This window comes from Rhamphochromis longiceps, linkage group LG15 (assembly GCF_057381845.1).
Source record: "Rhamphochromis longiceps isolate RC_006_pf linkage group LG15, R_longiceps_female_GT1.1, whole genome shotgun sequence".
Lineage (NCBI taxonomy): Eukaryota > Metazoa > Chordata > Actinopteri > Cichliformes > Cichlidae > Rhamphochromis > Rhamphochromis longiceps.
In genome coordinates this window covers 35,644,407-35,663,976 of record NC_140571.1, presented here as the reverse complement: position 1 = coordinate 35,663,976, position 19,570 = coordinate 35,644,407, and the positions used below count along the sequence as shown (strand labels likewise).

The 19,570-nt window shown below is 44.8% G+C and overlaps 2 protein-coding genes across 7 annotated transcripts in view; one reads left to right on the top strand and one right to left on the bottom strand.

The window, feature by feature from the left end:
* Positions 1–12,658, bottom strand: part of cenpe (centromere protein E) — a 28,399-nt gene extending 15,741 nt beyond the window's left edge. Inside the window, exons 1-33 of one of the 5 annotated variants that reach the window (XM_085381166.1) lie at positions 12,502–12,658; positions 11,060–11,169; positions 10,876–10,965; positions 10,680–10,798; positions 10,473–10,592; positions 10,209–10,290; positions 10,045–10,112; positions 9,899–9,973; positions 9,765–9,816; positions 9,540–9,627; positions 8,325–8,454; positions 8,003–8,122; positions 7,773–7,925; positions 7,547–7,700; positions 7,351–7,450; positions 5,525–5,888; positions 5,392–5,448; positions 5,017–5,184; positions 4,835–4,909; positions 4,678–4,749; positions 4,189–4,320; positions 3,867–4,044; positions 3,633–3,787; positions 3,052–3,198; positions 2,677–2,856; positions 1,993–2,109; positions 1,731–1,901; positions 1,495–1,641; positions 1,016–1,237; positions 739–813; positions 533–646; positions 335–451; positions 98–238 (exon numbers count right to left, since the gene is read on the bottom strand). In XM_085381166.1, coding sequence (XP_085237292.1) covers positions 98–238; positions 335–451; positions 533–646; positions 739–813; positions 1,016–1,237; positions 1,495–1,641; positions 1,731–1,901; positions 1,993–2,109; positions 2,677–2,856; positions 3,052–3,198; positions 3,633–3,787; positions 3,867–4,044; positions 4,189–4,320; positions 4,678–4,749; positions 4,835–4,909; positions 5,017–5,184; positions 5,392–5,448; positions 5,525–5,888; positions 7,351–7,450; positions 7,547–7,700; positions 7,773–7,925; positions 8,003–8,122; positions 8,325–8,454; positions 9,540–9,627; positions 9,765–9,816; positions 9,899–9,973; positions 10,045–10,112; positions 10,209–10,290; positions 10,473–10,592; positions 10,680–10,798; positions 10,876–10,965; positions 11,060–11,169; positions 12,502–12,557 — 4,149 coding nt within the window. In that variant the 5' untranslated portion in view covers positions 12,558–12,658. The remainder of the gene's footprint in view (positions 1–97; positions 239–334; positions 452–532; positions 647–738; positions 814–1,015; positions 1,238–1,494; positions 1,642–1,730; positions 1,902–1,992; positions 2,110–2,676; positions 2,857–3,051; positions 3,199–3,632; positions 3,788–3,866; positions 4,045–4,188; positions 4,321–4,677; positions 4,750–4,834; positions 4,910–5,016; positions 5,185–5,391; positions 5,449–5,524; positions 5,889–7,350; positions 7,451–7,546; positions 7,701–7,772; positions 7,926–8,002; positions 8,123–8,324; positions 8,455–9,539; positions 9,628–9,764; positions 9,817–9,898; positions 9,974–10,044; positions 10,113–10,208; positions 10,291–10,472; positions 10,593–10,679; positions 10,799–10,875; positions 10,966–11,059; positions 11,170–12,501) is intronic. The other 4 variants (XM_085381167.1, XM_085381169.1, XM_085381170.1 and 1 more) reach the window with 4 other exon arrangements.
* A 230-nt stretch (positions 12,659–12,888) lies between these two features.
* Positions 12,889–19,527, top strand: ddx51 (DEAD (Asp-Glu-Ala-Asp) box polypeptide 51). Of its 2 annotated transcripts, XM_085381173.1 has the most exons (17): positions 12,902–12,957; positions 13,014–13,097; positions 14,289–14,584; positions 15,036–15,115; positions 15,188–15,338; positions 15,538–15,683; positions 15,981–16,052; positions 16,133–16,239; positions 16,367–16,475; positions 16,562–16,701; positions 17,228–17,417; positions 17,504–17,619; positions 17,687–17,803; positions 18,172–18,273; positions 18,350–18,413; positions 18,493–18,627; positions 18,706–19,527. In XM_085381173.1, the coding sequence occupies exons 2-17, from the start codon at positions 13,075–13,077 to the stop codon at positions 18,721–18,723; spliced, it is 1,866 nt and encodes a 621-aa protein (XP_085237299.1). In that variant the 5' UTR covers positions 12,902–12,957; positions 13,014–13,074; the 3' UTR covers positions 18,724–19,527. The 2 variants fall into 2 exon arrangements, with proteins under 2 accessions (XP_085237298.1, XP_085237299.1); XM_085381172.1 differs by having other exon boundaries at positions 12,889–13,097.
* Positions 19,528–19,570: the final 43 nt, after the last annotated feature.

The following is a 19,570-nucleotide window of genomic DNA, read 5'->3' as shown; positions in this document are numbered from 1 at the left end:
ATGAAAATGGTGGCTGAAAGTAACAAAGGGATGCACACAGTAAAACTGCTGACTGTACACATGTTAGAATAAAGCAAGTATAGAAAATTAGTCCTGCCTGGTCTGTGAGCTCTTGTAACTGGAGGGTACTGCCTGCATCTTTGCCACTGCTCGGTCTGCTCTCTGTCTGTTCCTTCTGAAGCAACAGGGCATCTCTCTCTGCTCGGGCGCTGTCAAGCTCCTCAGAGAGGTTCGTTAACTGTTAAAGGGAAGGTACCCAAATTATTGTTGTAGACAAAAGAGCAAATTTAAAAACTTCATTCATTAATGATGAATGTTATTCAATGTAAGTCACCTGATGTGTAAAGTCCACTTCCTTTTGCTCATAGAGTTGCACACGATCACACAGCTTTTGTTTCTGCTCCTTTAGCTCCTCTTGAAGACACTGAAGTAGACAGTTGGTCTCCTCGACCTGAAAGTAAGAAAACATGGACAATTACCTCCAAGGCACAGCAGGTATCCAGCTTAGTGAAACATGTTGCAGGGAACAAACCTGTAGTTTCAGCTGAGCCTGCGTTTCTTGACCAACTCTTTCGAGATCGCAGTTTTTATTTTGTTCTTTGAGCTGCTCTTGAAGGGAATGCATGAGACTTTGAGCCTCAGCAGCCTAAAAATAAAAGGGGAAAATAAGGTATTTGTTCAACAAATGAAAGACAAAATGTTTGACACTCCCAGTGTGACCAAAAACAAAACCCTCACCGTGACTGTACTACGCTGCAGATCACCCTCCAACTGGCTCTTCTCCTCTGTGACAGCCTGCAGAGCACCCTGCAGCTGCTCAATCGGGGAAAGGAAAGAGCAAGGTTTTTGTTTATTTCTTGCCCCCGAACAGGCAGGTTTGCATGCTGTTTGCTAAGTGACATTTTTCTTATTGTCAAAAAAATCTCAAGATAATGTTTCAGTCTACTGCTAAGCAAACACATGCCTGTGTTTAAAAAGGGGGTGGAATCAATAAATAAATGGACTGATTACAAACCATCTCCACCCTGTCCTCCAGCTCTGCCCGGAGCTGCTGCTTCTCCTGCCTCAGACCCTCCAGGATCTCCTGCAGCTCGTCTCTCTCCTCGCTGACAGACGTCACTCTGCACAGCAGCTTCTCCATCTCCTCTGTGGAGGTCTGAGTGCTGAGCTCCTTCTCAGACAGCAGACTGTCTCTCTCTACTCTCACACTCTCCAGCTCCTCAGTCAAAGCCTTTACCTGTCAGTGAAAACATAAATCTAAACAACCCCAACGAGCTCCACTTGCATTTTGAAGCACACAAAAGAGTTTCATCTGTGCATTCTGTAGTGCTGCAATGTGTCTCTTCCCATGCGCTTAATACTTTATTACTTAAAAGAGGCAGCAGTCACTGAAAAATTGACTTTTATAATTGGGTGTGGTTAGAGATGACATTAGATCGGCACGTCTTCCTGACCATGTATGCTACACAGAGAAAAGCACCCCGAAAGTCTTACATGTGTTTGCAGTTCCACCAGCTTATCATTGTGCTCACTGGGAAGCCCATCCAGCTTCAATATTTGTTCTTCTAGCTCTTTGATCTGCTTCTTTTGCTCGCAGTTTTGCTCCAGGGCCGTCCTCAGTTCCTCCTGATTCACAATCATCTGTAAAGAGAGAAAAAAAAAAAGTTTGCTTTGACACAAACCTGATAGAAGAACAGTAGCACGAAGGAAGAGTAGAAACAGCAACTTACCATTTCCACATTTTCCTGCAGGTCCGTCCTGAGCTGGTCTCTCTCAGCAGTGAGAGAAGCCAAGGTAGCGCTCAGCTTCTCCACATCCTCCGATTCCCTCTGAAAGGTCGTCATCAGGAGAGCCTCTTTCTCATCTCGCACACACTGCAGCTCCTGTGATAGCTTCAGCATCTGTCACATTTCCAGCTGTCACAACTCTGACTCGAGGACTCATTTAGAGTCCACACACTGAGCAACAAGCCTGAAATAACATATCACTTACCTTCTCCCCTAAATCAGACTCTTTCTGCTCATGAGCTTTCACGAGATCTGAATTCTTTTCTTTTTGTGTTTGAAGCTCATCCTGAACAGACGGTAGAACAACCTGCATCTCAGCAACCTGGAAAACAAGCAAACATCATGTAACAACTTATTCGTGTATCGCTTTTCACACATAAAAGTCACAAAGTTCAAGTACGACACAGTTCATATCCGAACAGATAAACATGTCAGCAGAAGGCCTCATAAAACGGAAAATTGTTTTTTTCATGCTCATTAAGGTGAGGTTAGAGACAGCAGTCTAAGCAGAGCAGCCAGACCTCCCCCTACAACTTATGCAGGGTAGCACAGGTCAGATCAGGCCAGTCGAGAGATGGAACCTTTGCAGCGTGTCCTGGGTACACGCTGGGTTTCCTCTCAGTAGGACCCAGACCAGCTGAGGTGACATCCTTGTCACATGCCTGAAGTGCCTCAGCTGGTTTCTGTTGATGCGGAGAAGCAGCAGCTCTACTGAACTCCACCCCAGTGACTGAACTTCTCAACCCATCTCTAAGACCCCTGACAACATGGCCCCTGAGTTTACCGCGACCCACAAACGCCTCCACCGCAGTAAAGGGGCAATTCACAGATACTCCAGTGTTATCTGGTTGTCCTACATTTCTTACAGAAACACTGACCACTCTCTCACCTTGTCCACGTGTTCTTGCAGCTTCAACCTGAGCTCGTCTCTCTCTGCGGTCACAGATGTTACAGCAGAGAGCAGCTTCTCCGTCTCCTCTGCAAACCTCTGATCAGCAGTGCTCTGCTCGGACAGGAGCTCGGCTTTCTCAGCTCGCACACACCGAAGTTCTTCATTTAACTGGCTGATCTAAATAAATACATACAATTCTGTTTTTGTCATAGCTATACGAATCACAGTCTTCAAGACACTCACATGTGCAGTTGAATGATATCAGCTAAACTGTAAAACTGTATTATCGAATGATTTTAACTCTTTTTCTGTTGATGGGCTAATGGTTGCACATGTGCTCAGCTGTAATAAGAGCAGCTATCAGTGTCATACTTGTTCTTGAAGCTCTCTGCTAATCTCCTCCTCAGTGCTTCTGGAAGCTTCGCTGTCAGCAAGCTTCTCCTCCAAATCCTTGATCAGCTGCTGCACGTCGCTCAGTTTTCCTTCCAGAGCTCCTCGCTTCTGCTCACTTCCTTCAAGCTGAAGGAAAACATGACAACAGTTGTTTGGAAAGCCGTACGTATAAATGTTTTGTCTCTTCAGACATAACTGCACACACTCTGGAGGACTATTAAACTTGATATCATTTTAAGCCCGATCCAGAGATTTTTATCCTGGATGACTAAGCCGACACTTCCCTCAGCCTCACTGAAAGGCTTTCCCTTTGACTCATTATTATATCATATATATTATAGCATGCCTGTACTTCCCAATGTTTCCACCAAGTACACCAAACAAGTACCTGTCCTCACATTTGTCTCAGCAGCTGCAGCAAATGAAGAGCCTAGTAGCTGCTTCACTTTCTATTTGAATAACCTCTGGTGCTAGTTATGACCCTCTGCAAACGTGCTCATGCTCCCCTCCCCCCCAACTGGATGATGTCAGATTGGCTTTAGAGGATATTTGGGCCTCACCTGCTTTACCAAGGCGTCCACTTTATCTGGGAGAGTCTGACATACAGCCAGCTCATCTAGCTGAGCTCTCAAGGCCGTCTCCACTTGACGAGATGCCATCAACTCTTTATTTAGATTGGCAACAGTTCTCTCAAGCTCTATGCTGTCAATCAGATCTGGAGAAGGAGCAAATGTTACGAGGGGCAGGTTCATATGATGGGCTACAGTCTATAAATGCAACACGTGGAAACCTACTTTTAGGCACATTGCCATCTAGCAGAGTGGTGAGCTTTGTGTTCTCATCAAATGCGACATTCAGCTCCTTCTGGAGATCGCTCTGCATCTTTCTGTAACGCGACTTCTCCGTCTCCAGCTGAAAACGCAGACTCTTCACCTCCGCCTCCCTTTTCTCGTGGCTGGCAGTCAGAGTCACCTGGACGAGATCGTCAAGAAGCAGGAGATGCATTAATCGCTTACAGCTGCCATTGTTGGCTCACACTTCCTGGAATATTTTTAAAATGAGGATAGATGTGCTGCAAAAAATAATTTTTTGTCATTTTAGTGTTTGATTACGTACATTCGTCTCCTCCAAAGAAATGCTGCGACTGCGTAGGACAGCCCACTCCTTCCTTGTGTCTCTGCTCAGCAGCTCTGCATCATCCAGAGAGCGGCGAAGCTTCAGCACCTCCTGCACCAAGTCCTTACTGCCCTGAAACAAGAAAACATGAAACAGTTAGCTTGTGCCGTCGTTAGATTGCTGCTGCTTTCAGCACCCTGTCAGCGCTCAGATGGGACATGTTAGCCTGCTAAGACTGTAAGCAAGTGTAAGCAAGCACACTTTGCGTGAGAACAGCCTGGTTTATTCCAGGTTAATGACATAAACTGATATTAAGCACAAACACACACACACATCGGTAAGACTGCAGTGTTGGCCCATCTACTGCTCCAGACAGACGGATGCTCGGAGCATGAGGTGCTACTGGTTTCTAACATGTGACAGATGCACACTCCACAGTGTCACATCTACATGATGTTCCACGTCACGTGACTGAAATACTGGCCGTACCAGGTTCTCCATCTCATGTGCAAATTCTGTTTCCTTCTTCTTCAGCTGTTCAGTCAGAGTCTTGATTTCATTCTTTCAAAAGAAGAAACAAAAGCTTAAAGACAAATCAAATCAAAATGTTTCGGATCAATAAACTCTACACGTCCACTCATCTTACCTGGAGCTGCATACGCTGGAGTTCAGAGGACTCAACAGCTTTCTTCAAGCTTACAATTTCATTTTCTAACTCTTTCTGCAAGTTTCCAGAAGCAAAGTGAACATAGTGAGCTGAAAACATATTTGATAAACAGCTCTGTGAAACTTTGTTGTCAGTGGATCTGAGAAAGTTCTCCTCGTTACCTCGTTCTCCTTCCTGCACCCCTCTTCTAGAGATTTGAACTCGTCCATCTCCCTCTTCTCCTCTAGCTCCTGTAATACAGCAGCCTTCTCTGTCTCCAGACGCTCCATTTGCTCTATAAACATGCCCAGCTCCTGTTTCAGGTAGTCTCGCTCTGCAGCCACCAAGTCCTGTAACAGTATCATCCAGTTTAACACCGCTGTAGTTTCCACGTCAGACGACTGCACTGAGGGCTTTCAACACTCCAGTGTTAAGAAAGCTGAGAGTGAGTTTAGAGCAGTGTGCAGCATGGGCTTTGTTTGAAAATCCGTCTGCCCCTTTACAGAAAGCATAGGATATTTGCTGTAACTGCTCTAACCTCTTCACCTTACACTTACCTTCTCTGACGCCAAAGTTTCACAAAGCTGGATGGTCTCAGCAAACTCTTTTCTCATCTGAAAAACAGAAGATTAAGACAAGTGATGATAATGTGACGCTTGGCAGACAGAGCCCGAGTCAAACACAGCATACCTGTTCATTTGTCTCAGTGTCCACGTCACTGTGTTCTCCCAGTTGTTTCTCCAAGTCCATCACTCTCAGCTCCAACGTGTCAGCTTTCTGTGTGGCCTCCAGCCTCTGCTGAGCTTCAGTGTGCAGCAGCGCTTCCAGCGCTGCTCTCCTCTGTTCTCCAGTCTGCACTTTTTCCAGTGCTTCCTGTCTATGTTGCACCTCCGTTTCCAGCTCCAGCTGCAGCTCTGCCACTCTGCCCTTTAACACATCTAAATTTGACAGGGCCGTCTCTTTCTCCTGACTCTCCTGTTCCAGCTGCATCTCCAGACTGGACACTTTGCCTGAAAGTTCTTGCAGACGATCAGGAGACATGAAGTCTCTGGGACTGTAAAAAAAAAAAAAAGCAACCGGGACATGTTTATGTTACACACCAGCACACAGTGATGGCGCATGATGCGACGACTCCAGCGGCACTTGAAGTATTAGGGAACAGCTTTATTAAGTGACCGGCGCATTCCGGCTTGTGGCCTTAATCAGGGTCCAGGTGGACCTCCCCCTTTTAATGTTCCTGTACTTACTTTATATTAGTTTATTTGCATTTTGTGTGTAATTTTGAGTATGTGTTACTTTAAGACGTAGAAAGGAGAATGATGTGAAGGAGTCTTCACATCATCAGATCTTTCTCTTCTCCGTGCACCTTAGAAGTAGGTGAAGAAAAATGTGTTGCCATCTATTTGATGAACAACACAAATGTTTGGGGCTGGGGTGACACAGATCTGTCAGACCTCTCAAAGTCATGCAGTTGGTAGACTGGACTTTACAGTGTCCTTCTTCATGGACCACATGAGCTCAAACACATTCCAGTGAAGACCACAGACATCATAAACCTCTGACACTAGGAAATGGATACGCCAATTTTTTCAACAGTCTAACTCAGACCCAGAGTCCTGCTAAACTCTCAGGAGGTAGAGCAGGTCATCTACTGCCTGGAAAGGTTGGTGGTTCAATCCCTGGCTCCCCGATGCATCCATCAGAGTATGAATGTGTGGGAATGTTAGCACTTAAAATGCATTGGGTGAACGTGGCATGTTGTATAAACCGGAGAGTTAAAAGTGCTAAATAAGAATCAGTCCACTTACACCACTCTGCACCTCACCCTCTCTACAGTGATTCTGAGAAGTAAATTTGCTGCAGCTTAAGAAAACACCAGAAAAAAAAAAAAGAGTCAAGAGTCATTGCTGCTACCATGGAAACTGTTTACTGACTTGTCAAAGCCCTTTAACAATTCAGAAGATTGCCCATTAAGCAACCAACAGACTAACAGTTCAAAAAAAGTCAGGTGAAAGAAGCAACGAACACTCACACAACGAAGTTCAGCTGGTGAGCACAAAAAACCTTTTTCCTTTTAAAGGACACAATAGGAATACCAGCACCCACTCATAAGCAACACATTTGACTCAACAACAACATTCCTTTACTACTTTTTCATTTGGCAACAGTCAGTAGCACAGGGGAATACATGGACCCCACAGAGGTTTCACAGATAGTCTGACTCCTCCAGGTTGGCACATCAATACATGTCACTGCCTGAACAGCTGCTGTGTCTCCCAGCACAATCTCAAGAAGACAGGCCGTAGAAGGCCCCTAACCCATCACGATACAATGCAGCAGTACAGACCAAGGGAGCATTTTTCCTCATTTCAAGTGGGTAAAGTGAATTCTGGACGACTGAGGGTAACCCACAGGCACGTTCGATAATAAATACAAATAAATGATTGGTGTCTGATATGGCTTTTAAGTTTGAGAATACGAGGCTTCATTGGTGACAGAACTGCTCAGACACGTACCTGTCTCCCAAGCTACGAACAGTCACAGAGCTTCGACTCATTTCCATTTCATCTGACGGCTCATCTGGAATTCCCCAGTTGGAGTCAAAGTCCTCATCGTCTGTTAAAATAGAGCAAGAATATGAAAAAAATAAAAATAACACCCCAGCAAAATTCCATCGTGGCATGAATATTCATCCTTTGTGCTCCTCGTTACCTTCACCCAGCTCCATCAGGCAGGAGAAATCTGACTGAGTTCTCTTCTGAGTGAAAGATTCTGCAAAGCTGAGATCAGAGAAACTCCCCACACAGCCAGATGGATGGCCAAGTTTTACCATCTTTCCTCCCCAGGTAACCCTGCGGCTTGGAATCTTGATAAAGAACACATGTTGTGATTAAAGCGAACATACAGAGAACTGCAGCTCATGGTTCAGCACAGTTACCTTCTGGACTGGGACCAGATTTGAGCTTGTCACAAGGAGATTGGCCAGATTTCTCTTCAGGCCCTCTTTTTCTCTCTGCAGCTGATCCTTCTCTTGGAGCAGCTGGGAGAGAACCTCCTTCTCTGTCACAGTGGTCTGCGTGACTGAAGAAACCTGCATGAGATGTGCATGGGTCAGTGTGTGCAGATCAGTGCTGCTGGAGGAAGAAGAGGAAAAGTGGAGACACTTGCCTCGTGAAGTCGTCGCTTGAGTTCTGCAATTTCATTGCGATACCTTTTGAGCAGAGCCCCATCATCTGACACCTCTGTTACATGAGGGTCGTTCTTCATTTTCTTTGCTGTGCTTGCAAACTATTGCAAAGAAGTCACAGCAGGTGGGTTAAAGTGTTTAGCAGTTTATGTTCTCAGTGGTTCACACGTCAAAGCTTCAGCTAACTTTTATTTCACACAAACTTTATCATCTGTGTAAGACAATAAAGTTTGTACTACACAATTTCTCGTCTGAAAGCATTTTTCAAATGGATTACATAACAGTCAGTCATGTTCTCCCTACCTGTAGAGTGCTGAGGGTCTCATCCAGAGTGACCGGGGTGATGGTGCAGATAATGACAGTTTTAGCATTCCCACCCAATGAGTTCTGCAGGATGCGGGTCAGTTTACTGTCTCTGTAGTTGGTGAAACCCCTGAAGAGAAAATATTTAGGTAATATCTGCACTTTCCATTTAGTGTTCAACACAAATACACACTTAATTTTTGTTGTGGCTGAAATCGTGCTCTCTAAAGGCTTCTTTGGCCCTTTGAAAAAAATTGGACTGGGAGCACATCCTTTGGTTAGATGAGACAAAACTACAGCTCATTGCTCACAGAGACGCCGCTTATATTTGAAAATGATTTCAGTACTTTGACCATGGCCAGATGAGCTGGTCAGAGTACTTCATTCGTTTTTCTAGGTTTTACAAAGAAAGATCTCAAAAGGAAATATTCAGTGAGAAGCAGTTTTCCGACTGGTTGCCACTGGTTTAAAAACTCAAAGTAAAAATGGACAATAGAAGATTGGAAAAACATTGCCTGATTTCTGCTGCAATACCGAATGCCATATTCAATTCAGTTTTATTTGTATAGGACCAAATCAACAACTGCTACAAGGCTCTTTATATTGCAAGTCAGAGACCCTACAATAAAAAAGAGAAAAAGGCAGCAATCAGACAACCCTCTAAGAGCAAGCACTTTGGCGACAGTGGGATGGAAAAACTCCCTTTTAACAGCAAGAAACCTCCATCAGAACCAGGCTCAGGGAGGGGAGGCCATCTGCTAGTGGGGGGGGGGGGGGGGGGGGCTGGGAGTACACAGTATGAAAACATAACACTTGGGCACCATCTAAACACCACTGCCTAGTTGAGTATTGTTGTTGAGTGTGGCTGCTTCAAGCAGGATCTCAAACCATTAAAATACTCTGGAAATGCTACAAACTCATCTCACGCATAACCATCCTGAGATAAGGTAACAAACTTGCATTAAATCGGCTCAACCAAAGAACCATCCAACACGGGACAACTTATCTTGACAAAGCTACCACAAGCTAATGGTTCAGTCACATTTTCAATATGAATGAAATAAGATAACTCTGTTATTGGAAAAAATAGGAAATAATTTGCAGTTGACAACATTGTACTGTGAGGGAAGGACAGTACTGTTACAATATCATATTTGCAGGGTGTGTGGCGTTTCCCACATCGAGTACCAAACGTCAGCTCAATTATTTACTTACTTCTGGTTTTCGTCGGTCAGTTTCTTTATCACTTGGCCGAGCGTGAACAAGCTGCGGTTTATATTACAGCCTTCTTTGAAACGTGTACCTAGGACACAGAACATAAAGCAGAAAACTGGATTGCTCAAAAATGTGTAGACTGCAGCATACACTTGCAAGGTTACCCCAAAATGATATCCAACCATATTCAACAAACAAAAAATGCTGGATTTAAATCCACATTACCTTCAGCTCCAGTTTGACTTGCTCTCTCAGATCCGGCCAGATCCACTAAATTCTGCAAGATGAAGCAAAACCGTTAGCTACCAAACAAAGGAAAGAAGACAAACCAGGCCAACAATGAAAGAGAGGTAGCCTACCAAATGAGACACAATGATGGCTCCATCACTACTTTCACCTGATGCTGGGTCGCTCCTTTCCCGGCTCTCCAGGATCTAAGAAAAAGTCCATTGTGAGAAATGCATTTCCATAGACTCCCACATGACTGTAGCTATATGCTTCTTACCATCCGGAAAATAGTGTGCGATCGGCTGCTCCGCTGGTTCATTTTTGTCTTGCCATAATGTCGGTTCTCTGGAGAGGGACGGTACAGAAAATGTATTGCTTGTTATGGCCTGTACTAAGAAGAAAAAAAAAAAAAAAACTCTTGGAATTCATCGCATGTCTTACTTTCTCCTTTCCGAATCCATGCTAGGACTTGTGCAGGAGATGTAACCAACTCTTCAGTCAAATCAGCCACATAGATGTTTTTCTGCAAACAGTAATCATTAACATACAAAGCTCATGTAAAACAGCACACTACACTTCATAGCATTACAGCACTCCTAGAGTCTGAGACACGTCACTGCTAGCGATTTGGAATTAACACAGAAATGCTGAGAACCAAACCTCTAAGTAGCGTTCTGAATCTAGTCATCTAAATGATCAACCTACATTGATTTGTTCTCTGACTTCTAGAGGTTTTCTTTTCCAGCTGTCGACAAGCAGGTCCGTCACAGTCTCGTTGTAGATCTCCATGTAGGACACTCTGAGAAGGAACTCCTTCTTGGGAAACTTGGGTTGAAAGAGAAGTGACCCTTTAGGATGAAAAGAGACTGATACCAACCGCAACAAATTTCGAACATGTGTCACCATTCTTACATTCTTAATGCTTTGAAAGACATCCTCCACAGCTTGAGGTATCACTCCGGGGGTGCGACTGGTCCCCATCATGGTGAAGGTCTTTCCAGAAGAAGTTTGCCCGTAAGCAAATATGGTTCCTGTACAGCAAACACAGAAAGTAAGAGAAGAAACCATGCCGCCCAACGAGGGATCAAACATCGTTTCCTGCACATACCATTGTATCCCTCGACAGTGGAAACAACCAGAGGCTTTGCAATGCCATTGTACAGCTGACTGGTCGTTTCATCAGCGGCAAACACTCGGTCTGTTAACAGAGAAAGGTTAGTGTTCGCATTCCCATTACTGTGAAACAAAACCAAAATAAATCGCTGATTTTTTCTGTATGTTTGAATACAGACCAAAGCTGAAGCTCTTGGTGGAATTTCCATCATCAATCTGGTGAATTGATTTCTCGTCAGCTTTCCAGAAAATCTGGACAGGCTCCGCATTCTCGGATGCACTCTCTTCCCTGAACAAAGACACACATTCCACACACATAAGCACAAACAGTGAGATGCTTTCTTAACAACAGGTTACTATTGCTCTGCACTGACAAACCTGTTGTTGCTTTCAATCAGCAAGGCAAGCATTATCTTAAAGAAAATCAGGATCGCTTCATGTTGTAGTGGTCAACACATTTGTCTTACATCGACAGTTTGCGTCTGGGAGTAAACAAACCCAGCCTCAGGGGTCACAAGCTGATCTACTGCTAGTGTCAGTCTGGAGCCCAGGTAAGTGACAGGGCTGAGGCAAGAGGTGCATTGAGGGTTGTGCAGAACCCATTGCCAAGAGTATTTGCTGTCTTTTGTCTAAACTGTGCATCTGTCACATAACCAATGTTAGTCAAGTGTGATTTAACCACCTGTTGTCTACTTTTAAATCAGCAAAGGGAACAGGCTGGGAGCAAACAGGCATTTTTACAATGACGGAGAACTCTCACTTCACTGCGGATGATATGAAAACCACCCTGATCCTTCTGAGCATCCCAAAGTTGGCACTCCTTGAATCAGCTCACAGCCAGCTGTTCCAGTGTTGTGGCAAAAAGCGATTGTGGGAATTAAACTATTTTAAAACACTTGTTGACCTATAATCTGTCAAAAATACATCAAACGTATTTTGAGTCAGACAAGATCAATCAATATTTGGCAAGTGTCTTTTACATATCTTTTATTTACCCGGGTAAAACATGTCACTGACATTAAAAATACGTTTTTCAAGAGAGATTTAATCTGGCCAAGAGGGCAGCAGAAATTGTAAGAAATATTACATCACATTTCTATAAGCATATTTTAGTGAGCAAAAAAAGACTTGATTATAATGTGGGTACAACGAAGCCCAGTCATAGAGATGAAAAACAGCTCGTTTCTTTACTTTATATATATAATCCATTCAGAAATCCTGTTCACTACAGTCTATTTTCTGATATGATGTAAAGATATTACACAAAACAACACACAGCAACATCGGAAATCACTTTTTAGCCCCGGTAACGCAGTCTGCTAGCTGCCTCGCACTCGTTTTCAGCTCAGAAACCTTTTTCCTTTTTTCGTGCTTGATAGTGGTAATAGTATGACATGTCTGTTCTGGTCGGGACACCGTGGAAACAAAGAACACTTTTTTTTCCTGGTTCTGTGAAACTTCATTAAAGAGACGCGACGTTTACTTGCCTTAACTGCTAACACTTTAGCGCCAGAGCCGACTCTGAGGTTGAAATAACTGACGAGCTCAAAATGCTACCGGGGCAATGTCAACAGTTAACGGGAATTTTTAACGCGGCGGCGGCGCCGCCGTCCAGGCTCACCTCGCAATAAGCGGACGGACTCGAACGCAGACTTTTACCGCTGACTCCTCTGTCATCTTCGCTCCTTCGGTCTATCTCCAAAAACAACACAAAATGCGAGCAGGAAGACCAACGCGCTTTTCTCAGTTTGAATTTTTGCTCCTGACGTTTGATTGGCCAACATCTCCGCGTGGACTGGACCATTTGTGTTTGTGAAACGAGGACGATAAATGATCGGCTTAGGTTTTGGTTAATGCTGTGCTTCTACAAATCCATCTTAACTGAGAGTTTGAGGTGATGGATCTGAATATGACACTCAATGAGACTAAAGTAGTCTAGTTTTAGAGACTGAACATAAAACCAACATTGACGTGCCCGACTGACGACAAACATGTGCGCCCGGCCTTGGTGGCGTCATCAAATTGCACCTTGTGCAGAACCACGCGAGAGAGTGGAGGTGTTTTGGGTTCGGTGTTTTGGGTTCGGTGTTTTGGGTTCGGTGTTTTGGGTTCGGTGTTTTGGGTTCGGTGTTTGTCACGTTTGGAAACCCTTGGATGGGAGATCTGATAAAGTTCGCGTTGTTCTGCTGCTAACATGTCTCTGTTTCTCGTGAATAGGTAGGTTTGCTTTGCCAGTTTCAGATCTTATTTCATTTACAAAGTTTTTATCCAGATGTGTGCCACTTTACGGACATATCCAGATAGATGTGAACATTGTCACAGCCCACTTTAGAACTCTGTCTCGCTTTGATGGAGTAAATAAAACTGGCCTGTGGAAGCTTTCGGTGTTCCAGATTTAACCGGTGTCGCCAAATAACTAGTGACGGTCAAACACATGTGTGGCAGACTTGCATTTAAGGAATGCAAGTCTGCCACACATGCATTTAAGCCAGCAAATAAACACTGAGTATTTCATCTGTGACATTTGTGAGGTTACCTGAAACACACTCCGTCAGTCTTATTGCTCTTGAACAATAAAATATTAAAAACTGTCTCGAGTTTACCTGGTGATATTCCCATGCACGAGGCAGCCGCGTCTTGCACATAAACCTTTAAATTAAATTAAATGTTATTGCGTGTTTACTTTCAGTCTACACCTGTAAGAAGTGCCAAATGATATACACAAAGTTCCAGAAATCCCCACTCCTATTGTTCATGATGAGTTTAATGTTGTTTTCCATAACAAAGAAATACGTCTTGAACAAATATTACACATTAATATTAGACTAGTGTTGTAACATCACATCCCGTTAGCATAGTCTGCCTCTGTCGTTTCTCTGGAAATGAATTCAGTTTGAAAATCATCTGTAATGATGACGTAGTGAGTTTGGATATCATATATGTTTAACTGTAGTCATCTGGGACAATCGTGTACTGTTTAAGGTAACTTCACAAACGTAATAGATGAAGTATTCAGTGCTTATTAGTAGGTTTGTTAGTATCGGCTCCTTAAAAGTCTACCAGTTAATCTGGAACACCGGTGTCCTGTCATATATCAGGTGTTCCAGTGCTGAATAGTCACATTAAGTACGCTGAGCTCAGACTGCTTTGAACCCGGACCCTATAACGTGATGCAGAGAGAAAATCCCTAGAATGGTCATCCCGGATCTCCAGGATGCTGACCATACGAACAATGCAGGAAAATGACAGTAGCTGTTCTTTCTGTTGCTGCGTTCCTCTGTTTGCTGCATTTCTTTAGCTTTGCATAATGTTCTTGTTGGGGGGGGAGCTTTAATAACTTGAATGTTGCCTGTTTCTAAACTGACCAAAAATTGTCAACCTGTGACTGTGGATGTGTGTTACTCTCAGGTATCTGGGAGAGGAAGAAGATGGGAGTGTGTCAAAAGAGACTCTGTCAAAGGCATTACTGGCTAAACTGCAGAAGAAGGCTAAAGAAAAGCAGAAACGCCATTCAGCTAAGCAGAGAGAACCCCTCCATGAACACCCAGCAGAGCAGGTGGATGCCCAAAAGAAAAGAAAGGCTGACGTAGATGGTGGACTAGAGCCTCAGCAGCACAAGAAGAGGCACTCAGAAACAGTAGCTTCATGCAGTGTGGAGCCTGTTGAACAGACAAATATACAACACCAGGAGGAGATCCAGTCAGGTGGTTCTTTTAATTATCAATGCTCACATGTGATGTAGGTATGAAGACATTGAGTTAATCTTTCATTCTGCCTGTCTAAGAGCCTGGGGGTATTATCAGCTTATCACACATTTGGTACATATGCTGTAAAATACACTATATTACCAAAAATATAAAGACAGACAAGGGACTGCTTTTGGCTATATGGTATATATCCTGCTTTTTATTTCCTGGTCAAAAATAACGTGTTGCTATGCTGTGCAACACGTGTCTGGAGCGCCACAAACGCGACAGCCGGCTGGTCGGAGCAGAGATGGGCAGTGTGCAGACAAGTAATCCACGACTTTTGACAATAGACTTTTTCTGTGACGATCAAGCCAGTAAAAAGTTGCGCAAGGATAAAAAGAACCTAGTTCATGCTGTAGTCTCTGTAGATGGTCGGTATGCTTACATCTAAATGTCTGGGTTGCAGATATTTCGCCTGAATCTACCACAGACACTCTGCCTGGGTTCACACTCATAGGAGGATTTGAGAGCAAACCTGTCCCAAAGGTAAAGAGAAGCACGATTACTCGCAGCGCCACAGGGCTTTTTACTTACCCTCACACTGCATTCGTTTCACAGGTCGACAGAGTTCTGCCCCAGTGGCTTGCTGAGCCTCACGTCATTCACACAGACATTAAAAACAACCTAATCTCCATCTCTGATGTCCCAGGGCTATGTGCTCAGCTCCTGAAAAACCTGCACAGTAATGGAATCCAGCACTTCTTTCCAGGTGAGGCTAGTAAATGTGTCTACTGTGCAGCCACGTTAGAGCACAGCCTTTGATTCAAATGGAGCCGTGCCAAGGAGGCTCTTTGTACAGTAGTTTGCAGTATTACTGAAAATTGTCTTGACTTCCACAGGTCTCCACAACCATGTGTCAGCTCTCACTCATACACACACTTAACCTGAGACTAAATGTTCCTCCACAGTGCAGGCAGAGGTGATCCCAGCCATCCTGGAGAGCGCCCAGCAGGGCCTGCTGATTGGGCGAGGGGGCTATAAGCCCAGAGACATCTGTGTGTCTGCACCAACAGGCAGCGGCAAGACTCTGTCATTTGTCATCCCCATCATACAGGTGAGAGCCATGTCTTTGCTGCACCTGTAGCTCAGGTGGTAGAGGAGGTTACTTACTAACCGGTGGTTAGTAGGTGGTGGTTTGATCCCAGTCTGCTCCAGTCTGTATCCTTGGAAACCCACCCCATCGATGCATCCGTCAGAGTATGAATGTGTCTGAATGTTAGATCGGAAACACTTAGAAACAGCACTTGGGTGAATGTACAAGTTGTGTAAATAAGAACCGGTCCATTTACCATTTACTTTGTCTGCCGCCTGTTTGGAGTACACAGACAGTGAGGGTGTTTTCTGTGATCAGGTGCTGATGGACAGGGTGGTGTGTGAAGTCCGGGCTCTAGCCGTGTTGCCGACCAAAGAGCTCGCCCAGCAGGTGAGACCCTTTTCAAGCTGTTTGCGTCCCAGCAGTGCTCCACAGAGCCCGAAACTCAGCTCACATTGTCTCCTGTGCAGGTTCACAGGGTGTTTGCATCGTATGCCGAGGGAACCACGCTCAAAGTGGTGATGCTGGCAGGTCAGAAGTCCTTTGCTGCAGAACAGGCATCACTGTCAGAACACAGGTGAGAAATCGAGCTGGCTCTAACAAAGCTTCACAGAAACGCAGCGGCACATCTCCTGTCAGAGTCCTCGGTGCACATGTGCAGTGGGGAAAAGGCTGAGCTCAGCATCTATGTCATGTCCGTGCAGGTGGAACATGAGGCGTAGTCTAGCAGACATTGTTGTGGCCACTCCAGGACGACTCATTGACCACATGACCAAGAATTCAGGCTTATGTTTGGAACATCTGCGGTTTCTGGTGAGTGCTGTTGAAATCTGTCGAGCTGCAGTAGTGAGTTCACTCATCAGTGTGTGTCACACAGTGTGTGTCTGCTACTTGCTCAGGTGATCGATGAGGCGGACAGGATGATCGACAGCATGCACCAGTCCTGGCTCAGTCAGGTGATGGGAGCAGTGTACCGATCCAGAGCTGAACCCGGGTCAGTGTTCAGAAGGACAGAAGCAGCGTGCATCACATCAGCCAGGTGTGTGTGTGTTATCTACTGTGGGGTGATTGAGATGATGTCAGTCTCATTCTTGGCCACAAACTCAGGCCAGCAGAATGGTAAATGGTAAATGGCCTGCATTTGTATAGCGCTTTTCTAGTCCATAGGACCCCAAAGCGCTTTACACTACATTCAGTCATTCACCCATTCACACACACATTCACACACTGTCGATGGCAAGCTACATTGTAGCCACAGCTGCCCTGGGGCGCACTGACAGAGGCGAAGAAAAGCTTAAAGGTTACAGTTAAGTAATAAAAAGACAGCTGGGAAGGTTTTCATAGTGTTATGTTAATGTTTTTGTGGGATTTTAAGGTCTCTTGTGTTGATACAGTTTGTCAAAATGAGAAATTAACTGAAAAGAATGATGCAGAAGTTTTTAAATAAAAAAAGAGTCAGTGTGCTCACCAGACACGATGGTGTCAACCATAACAGAAGAACTCCAATTCTGCAGCCAGGACTTAGGTTCCAGGTCGGTGCTCAGCTGACCGCCTTGTCCTTGTAGTCTGTCTCCACCTCAGACGCCACTGCAGAAGCTGCTGTTCTCCGCCACGCTCACACAGAACCCAGAGAAACTGCAGCAGCTGGGCCTTCACCAGCCCCGACTCTTCAGCTCCACCTACGGCCACGCCGACAGCGCTGCAGCCTCGCCAACCCATGGGCATGACCGCTTCAACTTCCCCCAGGGTTTGACGGTGAGGGCTGCCCTTTTGACCTTTAGCAGGGAGTGGAACTAAACCAGAATTTGATTTGTACAGACTGATGTGGCTTTGTGTTTTAGGAGTACTATGTTCCCTGCACCATGAGCAGTAAGCCACTCCTACTCCTCCACTTCATCCTGCGCATGAAGCTCCACCCAGTCCTCTGTTTCACCAATTCCAGAGAGACTGCGCACAGGTAGGAGAGCTCCTGAAATCACATGACTGAAGGCTTCTTGTGCTGATTCCACCTCCCTCCTCCTCAGGCTTCACCTGCTGCTGCAGCTCTTTGGTGGAGTCCAGGCTGCCGAGTTCTCCTCTCAACTCTCCCCAGGTGACAGGAAGAAGACCCTGAAGGAATTTGAACAGGGAAAGATCCAACTGTAAGTCTGTGTCTGTGTGTGTGAGCTTGTATTCATATCTTTGTGGGGACCAAAATGCAGGTCCTAAAAAGTTTGGCCCTCAAAGAAATTTTTCAGACTCAGAATGTGGTTTTAAGTGTGCCAGTGGGCAGGAAGCATATGATATAGTAGTCCTTCCTGGTGGCAAGCGTTGCTCACAAAGCTGGCAAGATCACACTCAGTTAGCCTAATGTGCGTGCCTTTGGGCCACGTCATGAAGAACATCCAGGCTCCATGCAGAAAGGAACTGCTGACCAGGCGCATATTTCTAAATTGGCTTTGAGATCTGTGCTCACTGACCAAGTCCATGTTAAGATGTGATATATCACATTTAAACTGTCTTTTGGAAGGTTGATCAGCACAGACGCGGTGGCCAGAGGCATCGACATCAGCGGGGTCAAATGTGTGGTTAACTATGATGCACCGCAGTACATCAGAACATACATTCACAGGTGAGGCCCATCAGACCGTGAGTAATGCTTCGCTGTTGCCCTCATTGACGTGCTCTGACCCTGTGTCTGTCCTCAGAGTTGGAAGAACAGCGAGAGCGGGGAAAACAGGCCTGGCCTTTACCTTTCTGCTCAGAGTGCAGGTACATAACGTTCTTTGAGATGATGAGATGAAAGTAGCAAAGGTGCGGGTTGTTTCATGGTGTTTGTGGCTGCACACAGGAGAAAAACTTCCTGCAGATGGTGGTGAAAGCAGGAAGCCCTGGGATTCAGAAGCAGGTGGTTAAACCGGAGAACCTGAGGAGCATGGAAGGCCAATATGAAAAGGCACTGCAGAAGCTGGCTGATGTCATCAAGGTGCTACCTCAACCAATTTGTTAAACGTTAAAATGCACAAAGAGACGCTGTTTTAATTGTACCTTTGTTTGCCCACAGGAGGAGAGAGCCAGCTGATGTCTGGCCATGATGCTGGCTTCACACACGTCAGGACTTTTACTGCGGCGCATTTCATCCACAGAATGACATCACATCTCGCTGTCTCATGAGCACTCTTCATGTTTGAGCCATGTAGTCTTCTGGAAATCCATAAACACATGCTGACTTTGAAGAGAAGCAGGAATTATAAGGCGATAAAACATGCACCATTTCAAGAGTTTGCCAAGAGAACTGAAAGACGTGGCTTGTTAGTCTGCTGTATATCAGACCACACCTGGAAAAAAACCTTCAGAAATCTGAGCAGGAGGATGGATCAGGGTGCTGTTCTCAGCGTTTGCAGTTTACCAACATGTGACACTGTTCTACCAAAAGAGCTGCTTCAATTACATGCATCGTAGGTCAAAGCTGGCTGGGAGCTGCTAATATATTCTTCAATTATAATCTTGTCGATTTACTGGCAGACCCACAAATCTTATCCTCATAACATCCACGTGCACTGGTAGATGGCACTGTGTGCATTGGAACACATTAAATGTAGAAAAGTGCCATTATACTTCCTGTAAAGGTTGATCTTATTTAGTTTCAATGTGGCTGAAATTCTCTCTTAATGCCTTTCAAGCTCAGTGCTCTTTCACGGAATATAAATATGAGCTCGAGCTCTCTTTGCTCTTTTTATACAAATCAATGGATTTAAATGCCCCTTTTCACAAGTATAATATACTAATAAAAGGGAAACGGCTGAAATTCAGAAGTGTCATTTGTAATTTGGGGTATTTATCCAGTTTTTCCATAATGTTCAATAAAACGAAATGATTCATGTGATGTGTTTGCCATCTATACAATATATTGTTGTAGCACATGGTAA

Coding starts and splice junctions, on each gene's coding strand:
- ddx51 (XM_085381172.1), top strand. CDS start 13,075: ATGTCTCTGTTTCTCGTGAATAG. Junction 14,585..15,035: donor CCAGGAGGAGATCCAGTCAG/GTGGTTCTTTTA, acceptor TCTGGGTTGCAG/ATATTTCGCCTGAATCTACC. Junction 17,804..18,171: donor GAACAGGGAAAGATCCAACT/GTAAGTCTGTGT, acceptor GTCTTTTGGAAG/GTTGATCAGCACAGACGCGG.